A 16,014-nucleotide genomic window follows, 5' to 3' on the forward strand; every position below is an offset into this window, starting at 1 on the left:
AAAAGAAGCACATTATCAATGGTGAGAGATTGCAGAGATCTCTGGCGCAGAGAGATCTTGGTGTCCTAGTGCATGAATCACAAACGGCTATTATGCAGATACAGCAAGTAATTAGGAAAACTATTAGAATATTATAATTTATTGCAAGGAGAATTGAATACAAAAGTATGAAAGCTATGTTTCAGTTGTACAGGGCACTAGTGTGACCATATTTGGAGTACTGAACAGTATTGGCCACTTTCTTCAAGGAAGGACATAAATACATTGGATGAAGTTCAAGGCTTACCAGACTAATATCTATAATGGGTGGGTTGTCTTATGAGAGGTAGAACAGGCTAGGCTTGTGTCATGATATTCAAACATACATCATAACACATACATAATGATAGACAGACCAACGGACCAATTAGCACACATAACACGACAGCCAATCACAGACAAGAGCAGACACAGTATAAAACAAGAAACACAACACTTCCTGGGCAGTCCATCTGGAGACGGCACAGGGCCAGGACCTCATAGCAAGACACTCACACAGTCACAACGTGCTGAGTACCAAATCTGATGTATAAATAGTTTAATGGAATAAAACTGCGTTGTACCAATTGCAACCGTGTTGGTTCGTTTGTACCTCAGAGCACCCAACACTTCATGATACCAGGAGTGAATCGATACTTACTGGCAAATCTGCCACCCTGAGCCATGGACACCTGCAACAAACCGCAGCAGTTGCAAGTCGCTGGGAACCTGGGCACAAATTGGAAGCTCTTCAAGCAGTGCTTCGAACTCTTCATGCAAGCCAATGAAAAACAGGGCGCCTCGGACGAAACAAAGATTGCCATGCTCCTCACTACCGCAGGTCAGCACGCCATCGATGTATACAACTCCTTGGTGTTCGCAGAAGGCGAGAACAAAGTTAAGTATGACACGGTCCTCCTCAAGCTCGACAAGCACTTCAACGTTGAGGTCAACGAAAGCTTTGAGAGGTATGTCTTTCAGCAGTGCCTGCTAGGTAAGGATGAGCTCTTTCAGTCCTTCCTGACACACCTCCGCATACTCGCGCAGTCCTGCGGTTATGACACCACCTCAGAGTCCATGATCCGGGACCAGATCGTTTTTGGCGTTGCCTCCAGTGGCCACCGCCAGCAGCTTCTAAAAATTAAAGGCCTGACCTTAGCCTCTGCAGTTGAAGCCTGTGTCCTGCATGAGAATGCGACTAGCCGCTATGCCCAATTTCAGGCGACCGAATCGGCACGGAGGGGGTCCCACGCGATCGAATCGGCAAGCCAGGCCGCCCACGAGGCCGAACGCATCCAGGCAATCGGGTTTCTCCCGGCCCGCGGCCCGGACGAGGGCGGCCGTTTCGCGCGCTTTTTAAGGCCTCCCGCGTTCGTGCGCGCCAAAACCTACGGCAACACTGAGGGACGAGCTGCGCAGGCGCACCCGATGCAAGACTGAACTGTGCATGCGCAGTGGCGTAACGAATGCCATGACGTCATGACGTGCGGCAACTGTGGTGCTGCACATTTAAACGGGCAATGTCCTGTAAAAACCTGACAATGCCTACGCTGTGGCAAGATGGGCCACTACGCTGCTTACTGTCGAGCAGCTCACCTGTTGATCTTCCACATCTCCGTCAACCTCGCAGGAACGTGCGGACAATTCAGCCTCCACATCACGACATCCAAACCGACGACACAGATGACCAAGACGCCTTCCGGGTTGCGGTCATTGATGCGAACGGGGTTAACACCATCAATCCGGGCGATGAATGGAGTGCCACCCTAACGGTCAACCGATCGCCGATCACTTTCCGCCTGGACACTGGCGCATCCGCCAACCTCATAGCATGGTCAGCATTCTATGCCATGAAGGTCAGATCACCAATCCGGCCATCCCGGTGCAAGATGGTCGACTACAACGGGAACGTTATCCCGGCCATGGGATCCTGCCAGCCCGAGGTGACACACAACACACACACGGCCACACTCTCGTTCGAGATAGTCGGCTCATCGAAGGACTCCCTGCTGGGCACACAGGCATGCAACGCTCTCCACCTTGTGCAACGAATCGCCTCTCTCTGTCCAGACGGCACGTCTGACTTCCCGGATGCAGAGTTCAACGCACAGCTCCAATCGCTCCTCGCCCACAACCAGGAGGCATTCGAAGGCATGGGCACACTGCCATACACCTACCGAATTCGCCTCAAACCGGATGCCATCCCGGTCGTTCACGCACCTCGCAGGGTTCCTGCGCCACTCAAAGACCGCCTCAAACAGCAGCTGCAGGATCTCCAGGACCAAGGGGTCCTATCCAGGGGCACGGAGCCCACACCATGGGTCAGCTCCATGGTGTGTGTCAAGAAGCCCTCTGGCGAGCTCCGCATCTGTATTGACCCCAAAGACCTCAATAATAATATTATGAGGGAGCATTATCCCAAACCCAAACGGGAGGAGATCACCAGTGAAATGGCCCAGGCGAAGATATTCACAAAACTGGATGCTTCTAAAGGATTTTGGCAGATCCAACTGGACCCGTCCAGCCGAAAGCTATGTACCTTCAACACCCCTTTCGGCAGGTTCTGCTACAACCGGATGCCATTTGGCATCATCTTGGCATCCGAGGTCTTCCATAGAATCATGGAGCAGATGATGGAAGGCATCGAAGCGGTGCGCGAATATGTGGACGATGTCATCATCTGGTCCACCACACCGCAGGAGCGCATATATCGTCCCCAACGCGTTTTTGCCCACATACAGGAAAACGGCCAGCGCCTCAACCGAGCCAAGCGCTCCTTTGGCCAGACCGAGTTGAAGTTCCTGGGGGACCATATCTCCCGGTCAGGGGTCCGTCCGGATGCAGACAAGGTGAGCGCCAAGAAAGCTGTCCTACGCTTCCTTGGCATGGTCAACTTCCTGGGGAAGTTCATTCCCAACCTTGCCTCCCACACGACGACTCTGCGCCACCTCGTCAGAAAATCCACAGAGTTCCAGTGGCAACACACACACCAGCTGGAATGGGAGGAGCTCAAACGCAAACTCACTACGGCACCAGTGTTGGCGTTTTTTGACACGTCTCGTGCCACCAAAATCTCAACTGATGCCAGCCAATCCGGCATTGGAGCAGTGCTCCTGCAGAGGGATGACACGGCATCATGGGCCCCAAGGGCCTATGCATCACGGGCCATGACCCCCACAGAGCAGCGCTACGCGCAAATCGAAAAAGAATGCCTGGTCTTGCTAACCGGTTTAGACAAGTTCCACGATTACGTATATGGTCTTCCACGGTTCACGGTCGAAACTGACCACCGCCCCCTGGTCAGCATAATAAACAAGGACCTGAACGAGATGACCCCTCGCCTCCAGCGCATCCTACTTAAACTCAGGAGGTACGACTTCCAACTGGTCTACACTCCAGGGAAGGACCTCATTGTGGCGGGTGCCCTATCCAGAGCAGTGAGCACGCCGCTAGATGCGGAGGGGTTAGTATGTCAGGTCGAGGCACAGGTGGCTTTCACAGCGGCAAATCTGCCGTCTGACGACTCCAGTCTGGCCCGTATCCGCCGAGAGACTGCGGCCGACCCCCTTCTGCAGCGAGTGATGCGCCACATGATGGGAGGATGGCTCAAAGGGCAGTGCCCGCAGTGCTACAATGTACGAGGTGACCTAGCCATCATTGATGGTGTCCTTCTGAAGCTGGACCGGATTGTGATTCCGCACAGCATGCGCCAGCTGGTTCTCGACCAACTACATGAAGGCCACTTGGGCATCGAGAAGTGCAGACGGAGGGCCTGAGGGGCGGTATACTGGCCAGGCATCAGTGACGATATTGCCAACATGGTGCTCAACTGCACAACCTGCCAAAGGTTTCAGCCGGCGCAACCTCCTGAGACGCTTCTGCCCCATGAGCTGGTGACGTCCCCCTTGGCGAAGGTAGATGTCGACCTATTTCACGCGCTCGGCATGGAGTTTAGAAGAGTAAGATGAGACTTGATTGAAATGTATAAGATCCTGAGAGGTCTTGACAGGGTGACCTTGGAGAGGTTGTTTCCTTTTGTGGGAGAATCTAGAACTAGGGGTCACTATTTAAAAATAAGGGGTCGCCCATTTAAAACTGAGATGTGGCAATTCTTTTCACTCAGAGGATCGTGAGTCTTTGGAACTCTTCCTGAAAAGATGGCGGAAGCAGAGCCTTTGAATATTTGTAATTCAGTGGTGGATAGATTTTTAAACATCGCGCCAAATTCCACCCCGTGCTATTGAACTGGATGGCGGGAGCTTGGGAGAATTACGCTCCAATAACTTTTATTGACCTGGGGCGAAATTCTCAGTTATCGGCGCAAAGTTCGCCGAGCGGCGCAAAAAACGGCGCTAATCCGACCTGCGTCACGTCGGAAAAATGGTTCGAAAGTCTCCGGCCCGAAATGGGCTAGCAGCGACGTGTCGGGATCCACGCTTGCGCACGTGGTTCACGCCGTGCAGCGTCATACACGCCGCACGGCGTGACGGCTCATAAGGCCGCGCTGCTCCCCCACACCCGACCGGAACACCCGACCGGAACACCCGACTGGATGGCTGGCCGCCGCTCAGCCCCGAGGTTCGAGTCACGGGATGTGGAGGCGCTCCTGGAAGCAGTGGAGCAGAGGAGGGACGCCCTGTATCCCGGGCACGGCCGCAGAGTTGCCCCACGCCACAGCCGGCGTCTGTGGAGGGAGGTGGCAGAGGCCGTCACCGCTGTGGCCCTGACACCACGGACAGGCACCCAGTGCCACAAGAAGGTGAACGACCCCATCAGAGCAGGCAGGGTGAGCCTCCCCATATGCCCCTCCCCCATATCCCCCCTCCCCATATCCCCCCTCCCCCATATCCCCCCTCCCCCATATCCCCCATATCCCCCCTCCCCCATATCCCCCCTCCCCCATATCCCCCCTCCCCATATCCCCCCTCCCCCATATCCGCCCTCCCCCATATCCGCCCTCCCCCATATCCGCCCTCCCCATATCCCCCTCCCCATATCCCCCCTCCCCCATATCCTCCCTCCCCCATATCCCCCCTCCCCCATATCCCCCCTCCCCCATATCCCCCCTCCCCCATATCCACCCCTCCCCCATATCCCCCCTCCCCCATATCCCCAAGTGAATCCAGCCCTAACCTTAACCTCTGCAATGCACGCGCAACCGATGGCGTGCATTCATATACCTGCCTAACACTGTTGCCTTTTACCCCTGCCACCACCCCCACCTACTCCCCCTCCCCAACAGGAGAAGCGTGCACACAACAATAGGGAGCATGTGAGGACTGGAGGAGGCCCCGCTGATGAGAGGCCACTGACCGAACACGAGGAAAGGGCACTGGAACTGGCTGGCGGACCTGACGACCGGGAGGTTGCTGATGCAGAGGTCGGGGGCGTACTAGCAAGTGAGCCACCGACAGCCTGTCCCCATATCCCCCCTCCCCCATATCACCTGATCACTGCCTGCGTGTCTAACCATGCATGCTTCATTGTGTATTGCAGGACCAAACGTCCAGGCACCCATCCCCGCAGATGCAGACCGCCCGCAGGATGCCCCTCGGAGGTCACGGGAGACAGAGAGACCCAGACCCTCCAGCATGCGACGCCCGCAGGATGCCCCTCGGAGGCCACGGGAGACAGAGAGACCCGAACCCTCCAGCATGCGACGCCCACAGGATGCCCCCCAGAGGCCACGGGAGACAGAGAGACCTGGAACCTCCAGCATGCGACGCCCGCAGGATGCCCCTCGGAGGCCACGGGAGACAGAGAGACCCGGACCCTCCAGCATGCGACGCCCGCAGGATGCTCCTCGCACACCACGGGAGACGGAGAGACCTGGAGCAACAGGGAGACGACACCCCCGTCACGTGCGGGAGCGACCACCCAGCGACGAGGGGGGCAGCCACAGGCCCCCGTCACATCCGAGCCAGGACACCACTACCCAGGACACCACTACCCAGGACACCACTACCCAGGACACCACTACCTGGGGCAGCACTGCCCAGGACACCCCTACCCGGGACAGCACTACCCAGGACACCCCTACCCGGGACAGCACTACCCAGGAAGACAAAATACCGGACAGTGACTCAGAGTGGATGGGTGGAGACGAACCCCCACCCCAAAGTGCCATGGACTCAGAGTGGGACGAAGAGCACGACACAACGCCACTGCTGTCACCAACACCCTCCACCATCGCAGAAACACTCACCTCGGTTGGGCACTTTAGTGATGAGGCGTCTGGTACACTCACTGGTGCGCACAACACAGCCATCCCGGTACAGCAGGTAGAGGTACGAGCAGCAGAGGGGCCGGGCGGTCGGAGGGCAGCCCAGCCCAAGCGAACATCTGCCGCCCAGATGGATCGCGGGTTCCTGGAGTTTCCACACCCACACATAGATCCGATGCAACCACCGACCCGGAGACGAGCGAAGAGGGTGACGGCCGGCTTGCGGCGGCTGCAGTCGCAGGTGGTGGAGTCCACCCGCGTCCAGGAGCTGGAAGTGGTGCCGGTCATGCGTGCCACCCAGGCCGACACCGCACAGGTGGCGTCCGCGGTGGAGGCAATGGGTGCAACGGTGTCAGACATGGGGAACGGTTTGCGAGGCCTGGGGCTTTCCGTGCAGGCGGCGTCTGTGGCCCAGGACACGGCTGCCCTCTCACAGGAGGCCATGAGCCAGTGCCAGCGCCAGATGGCAGAGGTGCTCAACACCATAGCCCAGTCTCAGCAGGCCATAGCCCAGTCTCTGCACGCCATGGCCCAGTCTCTGCAGGCCATGGCCCAGTCTCAGCAGGCCATCGCTGAGGGCATCGGCGCCAGTGGCCATGTGCGAGCTGGCGTCGCACTGTCACAGACAGGGTTTGCCAACCCCCTGGGCTCCATGGCTGCAAACCTGCAGACCCCTGTCGATACCAGCACGGGCCTCCAGGACTGGCAGTGTCAGATGTCGGGGGGGCGTCGGATGGCCAGTCCGTTCGCATCCCCCACCCATGTAGAGGCCTGGGGGCCATCGGGCACCCCGAGGGAGGAGGAGGTGGTGTGGTCCGTCCCGGCTCCTCCTGTAGGGGAGGTCCCGGAACACCGCGACACCTCGGACTCCCCCCCTTCCGTCCCAGGTGCATCGGGTGGGCAATGGGCTGGACAGGCTGGCAGCTTGCCATCCCAGTCGCCCGGGCCGCGGCCTGGCCCATCTAGGCCAGGACGCCCCAGGAAACGGCCGCCAAAGGGATCCCGTGTCAGAGGGCAGGAATCACAAGAGACCACCTCCAGTAGACGTAGTCAAAGGGCCCGTAAGGCCAAACAATTAGACACTGAGTAAGTTGGCACTGGTGCAGGGCACAGATGAGTTTTGGGGCTAGGGCACGTGCATGAATTCCTTTCGTTATTAAAGTCAATGTTACACCTACAGAAGCTGCCTTTGTGCTCTGTCCAAAGCGTGCGGGGGTGTCATGTACATTGAGCGCAAGTGTGTGTGTGAGGGGTGGTCTTACCTCAGCCCCAGGTGAGTCTGCCCACTTCCCCCTGGGCCGCCATCAACATGCCCCCGGGCTGAGGACGGGACCGTGCGCTGCAGTGTCACAGCCGCATGCAGGGATGGTCCGGGTGGATGGTGGTACTGTGGCCATGGGTCAGACATAGTCCAACGATGTGGAGCCAGGAGCTCACCGCAGGGCGGGTTGTCATCATTCTCCATGGCCTGCAATAGACACGCGTCCACCCGCAACTGTGTGAGCCTGGCCCGTTGTGCCGCAGGTGGATCAGCAATGGGGGGGGTGGTGTGCATGCGGGTGGGGTGGGTGGGGTTGGGGAGGGGGGTGAGGGTGCTGGGTGGGTGGATGGGTGGGGGGTGTGGGTGGTCGGCTGTTGCCATGGTGTGCGGTCTGTGGCCATACTACCTGATTCCCACGCCCATCTAGTTAGTGAAGCGGGCGGCTATCAGTCTGTCCCGTGCCCGCTGGGCCAGCCGGTAATGGTGGACAGCCACCCGCCTGTGTCTACCCCGTCTGCCCTGACCATTGCCCCCATCCCCCTCAACTGGGGAGGACTGCGCCTCTTCCTGCTGTTCCTCCACTCCGCCCTCCTCTGCCTGCGGCACATCGCCCCTCGGCTGGGCTATGTTGTGCAGGACACAGCACACCACAATGATGCGGCCGACCCTATCTGACCGATACTGGAGGGCGCCCCCAGAGAGGTCCAGGCACCTGAAACGCATCTTCAGCACGCCAAAGCACCTCTCTATCACTCCCCTTGTCGCTACATGGGCATCATTGTAGCGGTTCTCCGCCTCATTGCGTGGCCTCCGTATAGGCGTCATCAGCCACGATCGCAATGGGTAGCCCCTATCGCCCAGCAACCAGCCCCTCAGCCGGGGATGGCGTCCCTCGTACATGCTGGGGATGGATGACCGCGACAACACGTATGAGTCGTGTACACTGCCTGGGTAACGGACGCAGACTTGCAGGATCATCATGCGGTGGTCGCAGACCACCTGTACGTTCATCGAATAGGTCCCCTTCCTATTGGTGAACACTGCCCTGTTATCTGCAGGTGGCCGCACGGCGACGTGCATCCCATCAATCGCACCCTGGACCATGGGGAACCCGGCCACGGCAGAGAAGCCCACGGCCCGGGCATCTTGGCTGGCCCGGTCCACAGGGAAGCGGATGTAGCGGTGCGCCATGGCATATAGGGCATCTGTCACTGCCCGGATGCACCGATGTCTGCGATATGCCGGACAGGTCCCCATGCAGTGCCTGGAATGACCCCGTTGCATAAAAGTTCAGGGCCACCGTAACCTTGACGGATACGGGGAGAGGGTGTCCCCCGCCAGTGCCACGCGGGGACAGGGGTGCCAGCAGGTGGCAGATGTGTGCCACGGTTTCCCGCCTCATCCGGAGTCTCCTCCTGCATTCCCGGTCCGTGAGGTCCTGGTATGACTGCCGGGGCCGGCACACACAGGGCGCCCTCGGGTGCCTCCGTTGCCGTGGGGCCGCGACGTCCTCCTCCCCCTCCTCGTCCTGTCGGTCAGGTGTCACTCCAGCCTGGGCGGCTGCCGCCTGCCCCTCTGCGGCAGCCTGCGCCGCCTCACTGGCACGCTCCTCCTCCTCCTCCTCATCCAAGGCAACATGTACATTAGCGGCTGCCGCCACGGCGGCCAACATCGCTGGATGATCGGAAAACATGATGGCTTGGTGGAGGGGGGGGGAACGACGACATGTCATCATTGCCCATATCCCCTCCTCCACCCAGCCAGGTGGCATGGACCGCATGGGTCCAACTGTTGGAGGCTGGCACCTGGCCAGGTGGACCAACTCACTTGCCCTCGCACCCCCCCTCCCCGGCACGGACCCCCCCCCCGAACACGGACCCCCTATCCCCCTCCCCGGCACGGACCCCCCCCATCCCCCTCCCCGGCACGGACCCCCCCATCCCCCTCCCCGGCACGGACCCCAACCTCCTCCCCGGCACGGGCCCCCCCCCCCATCCTTCTCCCCGGCACGGAACCCCAACCCCTCTCCCCGGCACGGACCCCCCATCCCCCTCCCCGGCACGGACCCCCTATCCCCCTCCCCGGCACGGACCCCCCATCCCCATCCCCGGCACAGACCCCAACCTCCTCCCCGGCACGGGCCCCCCCCAACCTCCTCCCCGGCACGGACCCCCCCCCCCCATCCCCATCCCCGGCACGGACCCCCCCCCATCCCCCTCCCCGGCACGGACCCCCCATCCCCCTCCCTGGCACGGACCCCACCCATCCTCCTCCCCGGCATGGACCCCCCCATCCCCCTCCCCGGCACGGACCCCCCCATCCCCCTCCCCAGCACAGACCCCCCCCCATCCCCCTCCCCGGCACGGACCCCCCCATCCCCCTCCCCGGCACAGACCCCAACCTCCTCCCCGGCACGGGCCCACCCCCCCATCCTTCTCCCCGGCACGGAACCCCCACCCTCCTCCCCGGCACGGACCCCCCATCCCCCTCCCCGGCACGGACCCCCCATCCCCCTCCCCGGCACGGACCCCAACCTCCTCCCCGGCACGGTCCCCCCCCCACCTGGCACGGACCCCCCATCCCCCTCCCCGGCACGGACCCCAACCTCCTCCCCGGCACGGGCCCCCCCCATCCTCCTCCCCGGCACGGACCCCCCCATTCCCCTCCCCGGCACGGACCCCAACCTCCTCCCCGGCACGGGCCCCAACCTCCTCCCCGGCACGGGCCCCAACCTTCTCCCCGGCATGGGCCCCCCCATCCTCCTCCCCGGCACGGACCCCAACCTCCTCCCCAGCACGGACCCCCCTCCCCCCATACCCCTCCCCGGCACGGACCCCCCATCCCCCTCCCCGGCATGGACCCCCCTCCCGGCACTCCCCCGGAGCCCATCCCACTCTAACCCCCCCCCCTCGCCGCACACACACACACACACAACCCGAGACACACCTCTCCTCACTCATTCAGACTGCGACCACGCCATCGCCTGCCCAGCGGCCAACCCCCCAGGCCGTCACTCACCTCCACGCTGGTCGGCGTGAACCTGGAGCACAGGTTCACGCCGATGAAAAGGAGGTTTGATTTACGTCGACGTGAACGGTCATCACGTCGACGGGACTTCGGCCCATCCAGAAGGGAGAATATTGGCAGGCCGAAAATCGGCTGCCTAGCGCCGACCCGTGCCATTCTCCGACGTCAGCGGCGCCATTAACGCCCCGCCGACTTTTCTCCCTTCGGAGACTTCGGCAACCGGCGGGGGCGGGATTGACGGCGGCCAACGGCCATTCTCCGACCCAATGACGCTCCTGGTTCGGCCTGCACTGCAGCCAAGGATGCACAATACTCCTGCTGCTCACCTCCTCAGCAATCTCCAGTTAGACCTTCTTGATGAGAGCCACAGTACTTTATTCCTCCTGTTGTTGGCCAGAACTATATTCCTCCTGCTCTTCACTGTACTCAGTAGTATTTCCAGGGATGCATCATTAAATACGAATGCTGCTTTTGCTCTATGTGCATCCATTGCAAACATGCCTGGGTTTCTCCAATTTCCATTTCTACACTGCCCCTTTAAATAAATATGTGATCAAGTCATGCAGGTGCACACCACACACACTTTCGAGATGCAAACATTAATCGAAATGTATTGCTTCAATTTAGTTGTGAGCATAGATTCCAATGACTGATTACACTTTGGGTTATGCTCACAAAATTCCAATCCCAGTTTGGACGTGATCTACAGATTAACATCGGGCCCTTTATTTCAGCAACCAATATCAAACCATAATCCCGTTTTATTATAAATAGTAAATAGAGAAGTAATAACTAGGGGCATATATTTTGTCTGAAAATTACTTCCCCTTCCTACAGAAAGAAAAGTAATAAAATTGTTATTTGTTCTCATGTCTTACTGGTGAAAAAAACCTGATTTGAATGAAGCAAGAAATACCAGAGCAAGGAATTCTCTTCTTCTGCAAATGGATTGAATTATGCCACAGCAGGGACTAGATTGAGTTACAACACAGCAGTTTAGTTCATTACCAAGTACCATGCAGCTTCTGTTCATATTTATTGTTGTTCTCTCTGTTGTTTCATACAATCCATAGAATCCCTTCAGTGCAGAAGGAGATCTTTTGGCCCATTGAGTCAGCATCGACGCTCCGAAAGACCACCCTACCTAGGTCCACTCTCTGTTCCTAACCCCGTAACCGCAACTAACCTGCACATCTTTTGACTGTGGGAGGAAACCGGCGCAACTGTAGGAAACACGCAGACAAGAGGAGAATGTGCAAACATCAGTATTGAACCTAGGTCCCTGGCACTGTGAGGCAACAGTGCTAACCACTATGCCACCATATCTTTTTAAAGGCTTCAGCATAAGGCAACAAATAAAAATGCCTTTTTAAAATTCATTTTACTGGATGTTGGCATCGCTGGCTAGGCCAGCATTTATTACCCATCTCTAGTTGGCCTTCAGAAGGTGGTGATAAGCTGCCTTCTTGAACCAATGCAGTCCCTGGGTGTAGGTACACCTACAGTGCTGTTAGAGGGAGTTCCAGGATTTTGACCCAGCAACAGTGAAGGAACAACAATATTTTTCCAAGTCGGGGTCGTAAGCGATTTGGAGGGAAACCTCCAGGCGGTGGTGTTCCCAGGTATCTGCTGCTCTTGCCCTTCTAGATGGTAGTGGTCGTGGGTTTGAAAGTTGCTGCTTAAGGAACCGTTTTGAGTTAATGCAGTGCATCTTGTAGACGTACACACGGCTGCCACTGTTCTTAGATGTTGGAGGGATTGAATGTTTGTGGAAGAGGTAGCAATCAGGTGAGCTGATTTGTCCTGTAAAGTCTTGAGCTTCTTGAGTGTTGGTTGGAGCTGCCTTCATCCAGTGACGAGGGGAGTATTTCATTATACTCCTGACTTTTGCCTGGTAGCCACAGTATTAATATGATTAGTCCAGTTCAGTTTCTGATCAATGGTAACCCCCAGGACGTTGATTTACCATTGATGGTAATGCCATTGAATATCAAGGGGCGATGGTTAGATCCTCTCTTGTAGGAGATGGTCATTGCCTGGCACTTGCGTGGCATGAATGTAACTTGTCAGCGCAGGCCTGGATATTGCCAAGGTCTTATTGCATTTGGACATGGACTGCTTCACTATCTGAGGAGGCAAAAGTGGTGCTGAACATTGTGAAGCCATCTGTGAACCATCCCCACTTCTGGTCTTATGATGGAAGGGAGGTCTTTGATGAAGGAGCTGAAGATGGTTGGGCCTAGGACACAATCCTGAGGAACTCCTGCAGTGATGTCTTGGAGTTGAGATGATTGACCTCCAACCGCTACAACCATCTTCCTTTGTGCCAGAATGAATCCAACCAGTGGACAGCTGTCCCCCTGATTACCATCCCCCGTTGACTCCCGTTTAACTAGGGCTCCTTGGTGCCATACTCAGTCAAATGCTGTCTTAATGTCAAGGGCAGCCACTCTCACCTCACCTCTGGTTCTTTTGCCTATGTTTGAACCAAAGCTGTAATGAGGTCAGGAGCTGAGTGACCCTTGCGTAACCCAAACTGAGCGTCCGTGAGCAGGTTATTGCTGAGTAAGGGCCTCTTGATAGCACAGTTGATAACTCCTTCCATCACCCTAGACTGATAGGGCGGTAATTGGATGGGTTGGATTTGCCCTGTTTCTTGTGCAGAGGACGCACCTGGGCAATTTTCCACATTGTTGGGTAGATGCCAATGTTGATGCTGTACTGGAACAGCTTGGCTAGGGATGCGGCAAGTAATGGACACAAACCTTCAATACTATTGCCGGAATATTGTTAGGGCCCATTGCCTTTGCAGTATCCACTGCCTTCAGCTGTTTCTTGACTTCATATGGAGTGAACCGTATTTTCTGGGACCTACAGAGGAGACCGAGATGGATCATCCAGACGGCACTTCTGGCCTAATACATCTCCTTCCTTGTTATCTTCATTGTTAGAAGTGCAGAATGCACACATTTTAAATTTTATTAGGCTGTGAAGTGTTGAAGAGGAGATATTACAGTTCTCCGACCTACTCTAAATGCCTCAAAGTTGCCAGAACAGCTCTTCTTTTTTTAAGCAGATGGAAATTTGGAAGTACTTTATGGATCTTAATAAATTAATATGGTATGTCTTCAACGAAAACGAATGTATCCAATGGATACATTACACTTAACTATTTATTACTTCCTCCAACAGATTTTCAATTATTAATTACCTGGACAATTCTCAATTTACTAAGGTGACCAACAATATGTCGGAATCAGCTCAGATGGAAGACTAGGGCTGGAATTCTCCGGCCGTTCGCTGGTGGCAGGGTTCTCTGGTCCCGCTGTCAGCAGATCCCAACCCATCTGTTTCCTGATGGAGTGGGTAGGCTTCAATGGGAAATCCCGGGCGGTATTCTCTGGCCCTCCACCCTACCGGGCAGCACGGTAGCATAGTGGTTAGCACAGTTGCTTCACAGCTCCAGGGTCCCAGATTCGATTCCGGCTTGGGTCCCTGTCTGTGCAGAGTCTGCACATGCTCATTGTGTCTGTGTGGGTTTCCTCCGGGTGCTCCGGTTTCCTCCCACAGTCCAAAGATGTGCGGGTTAGGTGGATTGGCCATGCTAAATTGCCCTTAGTGTCCAAAAAAGTTTAAGTAGGGGTTACTGGACTACGGGGATAGGGTAGATAAGTGGGCTTGAGTAAGGTGCTCTTTGTAAGGGCTAGTGCAGACTTGATGGTCCGAATAACCTCCTTCTGCACTGTAAATTCTATGAAATTCTGTTCAGTGGCGAGTTGTTCACTGATGGCAAAATTCTCTTCTCCCACCTCTGTCAATGGGAATTTCCATTGAAGCCATCCCACTCCATAGGGAAACCCATAAGTAGGGTGCACTGTCAGGTCCTGCCGTCAGTGCATGGCTGGAGAATTCCGGCCCCCATTGACAACGGCTCAGGGCATGCCGCCTCCCGCCGCTGAGAAACATGTGGCTGGGAGACCGGAGAATCCCACCCCAGATTCCTCTTTCTATCCCACAGGAAAATTATACACTGGGCCAGCTGATCAGCATGCGTGAGATCGGTGGGAAAAGCCCAGTTGAAAGTCCGAGGAGTGTGTCAAAATCAATGTTGGAAATTTCCTTGGGGTTCTTCCAATTGCTTGCTGTAATTTTGGCAGAAACCCAGATATATTGCATAAACAGGATTTCTGCCAATCATGCGCTGAAGATACAATGGCCACAAGGCATACTGTGCGATAAGGAACAAGGAACTTTGGAGATAATTGTCTCAGCCAGGTAGCAGGTTGATAAATGGAGCTAGTTCAGTACAGAACCTGGGAGTGCCGGCGGCATTCCTAGATGAAGTTGGGAAAGCATTATAGACTGACCACAAGAATCACATAAGGAATCATGGCCTGTCAGGTGCAAAGCATAGCCTGTCACGCAGTACATAACATTTCAATATGCCTCAGAGCCAGTGAAGTATTTTTAAACTGTATTCACAAATTTAATGTAAGGAAATGCTATTCCACACAAACACAAGATGCTGGGCTGTTTATGAGAATGACCAGCATAGCTGTACCCAAAGTTCTGTTTTTATGCCCCAAATTGGCTTAATTTAACTAATAATTGTTCATCGGTCCCAAGGCAGGCTAATAAATCCAAACTGTGTGAAATATTGGCACCTTGTAAAATCTATTTGCATAAATAATGTCCGTTTAGATTTGAAATTAATAGGATTGAGCATTTTGAACTTTTTGAAGAGGCAGTGCTAAGCAATGATTGGGTGTTTCTTAAGCAGAGAGGAGATAATCAGATAGAAAGTGACTGTAACCTACCACTGGAGGCCTGATCCTTCTCTTGATTGCAAGTATTCTGGGTCTGCACTGCTGCTGTACTTGAAGGGCCAGGAACAACACCTGTCAGAATAACTTTGAGTGTTTCTTCTTTTCTGCTTCTAGCTTGACACTGGATCACAGCTGTGGAAGAGAATAACATTTATGATTTCACTAGGTAAGCAAATTCTAATAAATTTTACCATCCCAGATTGCACTTCAAATATATTATTATTTTACAGCACTGTTTAGATGTACTTATTTGAACAACAATTACATTTATATAGCATCCTTAACCTAGTAAAATGTCCCAAGCAGCATTATCAATCAAAATTTGACACAGTCAAATCAATGGTAGGATAAATGGCCATGTAGGGTTTTCCAAATAGTAGCAGAAATTTTAAAATTGAGATGTTGTTGGACCAAGAACCAATGTAGGTCAGCAAGCACAGGAGTAATGGGTGAATGGGTGCAATTGTAAGGACAGCAGAGTTTCAGACGAGCTCGAGCTTAAAGAAGATGAAAAGTAGAGGCAGGCCAGCAGAGTATTGGAATGGTCAGGTCTAGAGGTATAAGTTCTTGCAGGAGATGGACAATGTTATGGAGGTGGAAGTAGGTGGCCTTGGTGACAGAGAGGATATGGGAACAGAAATTCAGCTCAGGTTCAAACA

At 55.5% G+C, this 16,014-nt stretch overlaps 1 protein-coding gene across 1 annotated transcript in view; it reads right to left on the reverse strand.

Annotated features, from left to right (window-relative positions):
- The window catches only part of LOC140428025 (cilia- and flagella-associated protein 47-like), a 1,060,448-nt gene that overhangs the window by 87,632 nt on the left and 956,802 nt on the right, over positions 1-16,014 (reverse strand). The window contains exon 61 of the mRNA XM_072513997.1: positions 15,347-15,487. Coding sequence (XP_072370098.1) covers positions 15,347-15,487 — 141 coding nt within the window. The remainder of the gene's footprint in view (positions 1-15,346; positions 15,488-16,014) is intronic.

The sequence above is a fragment of the Scyliorhinus torazame genome, chromosome 8, assembly GCF_047496885.1.
Source record: "Scyliorhinus torazame isolate Kashiwa2021f chromosome 8, sScyTor2.1, whole genome shotgun sequence".
Taxonomy (NCBI): Eukaryota; Metazoa; Chordata; class Chondrichthyes; order Carcharhiniformes; family Scyliorhinidae; genus Scyliorhinus; species Scyliorhinus torazame.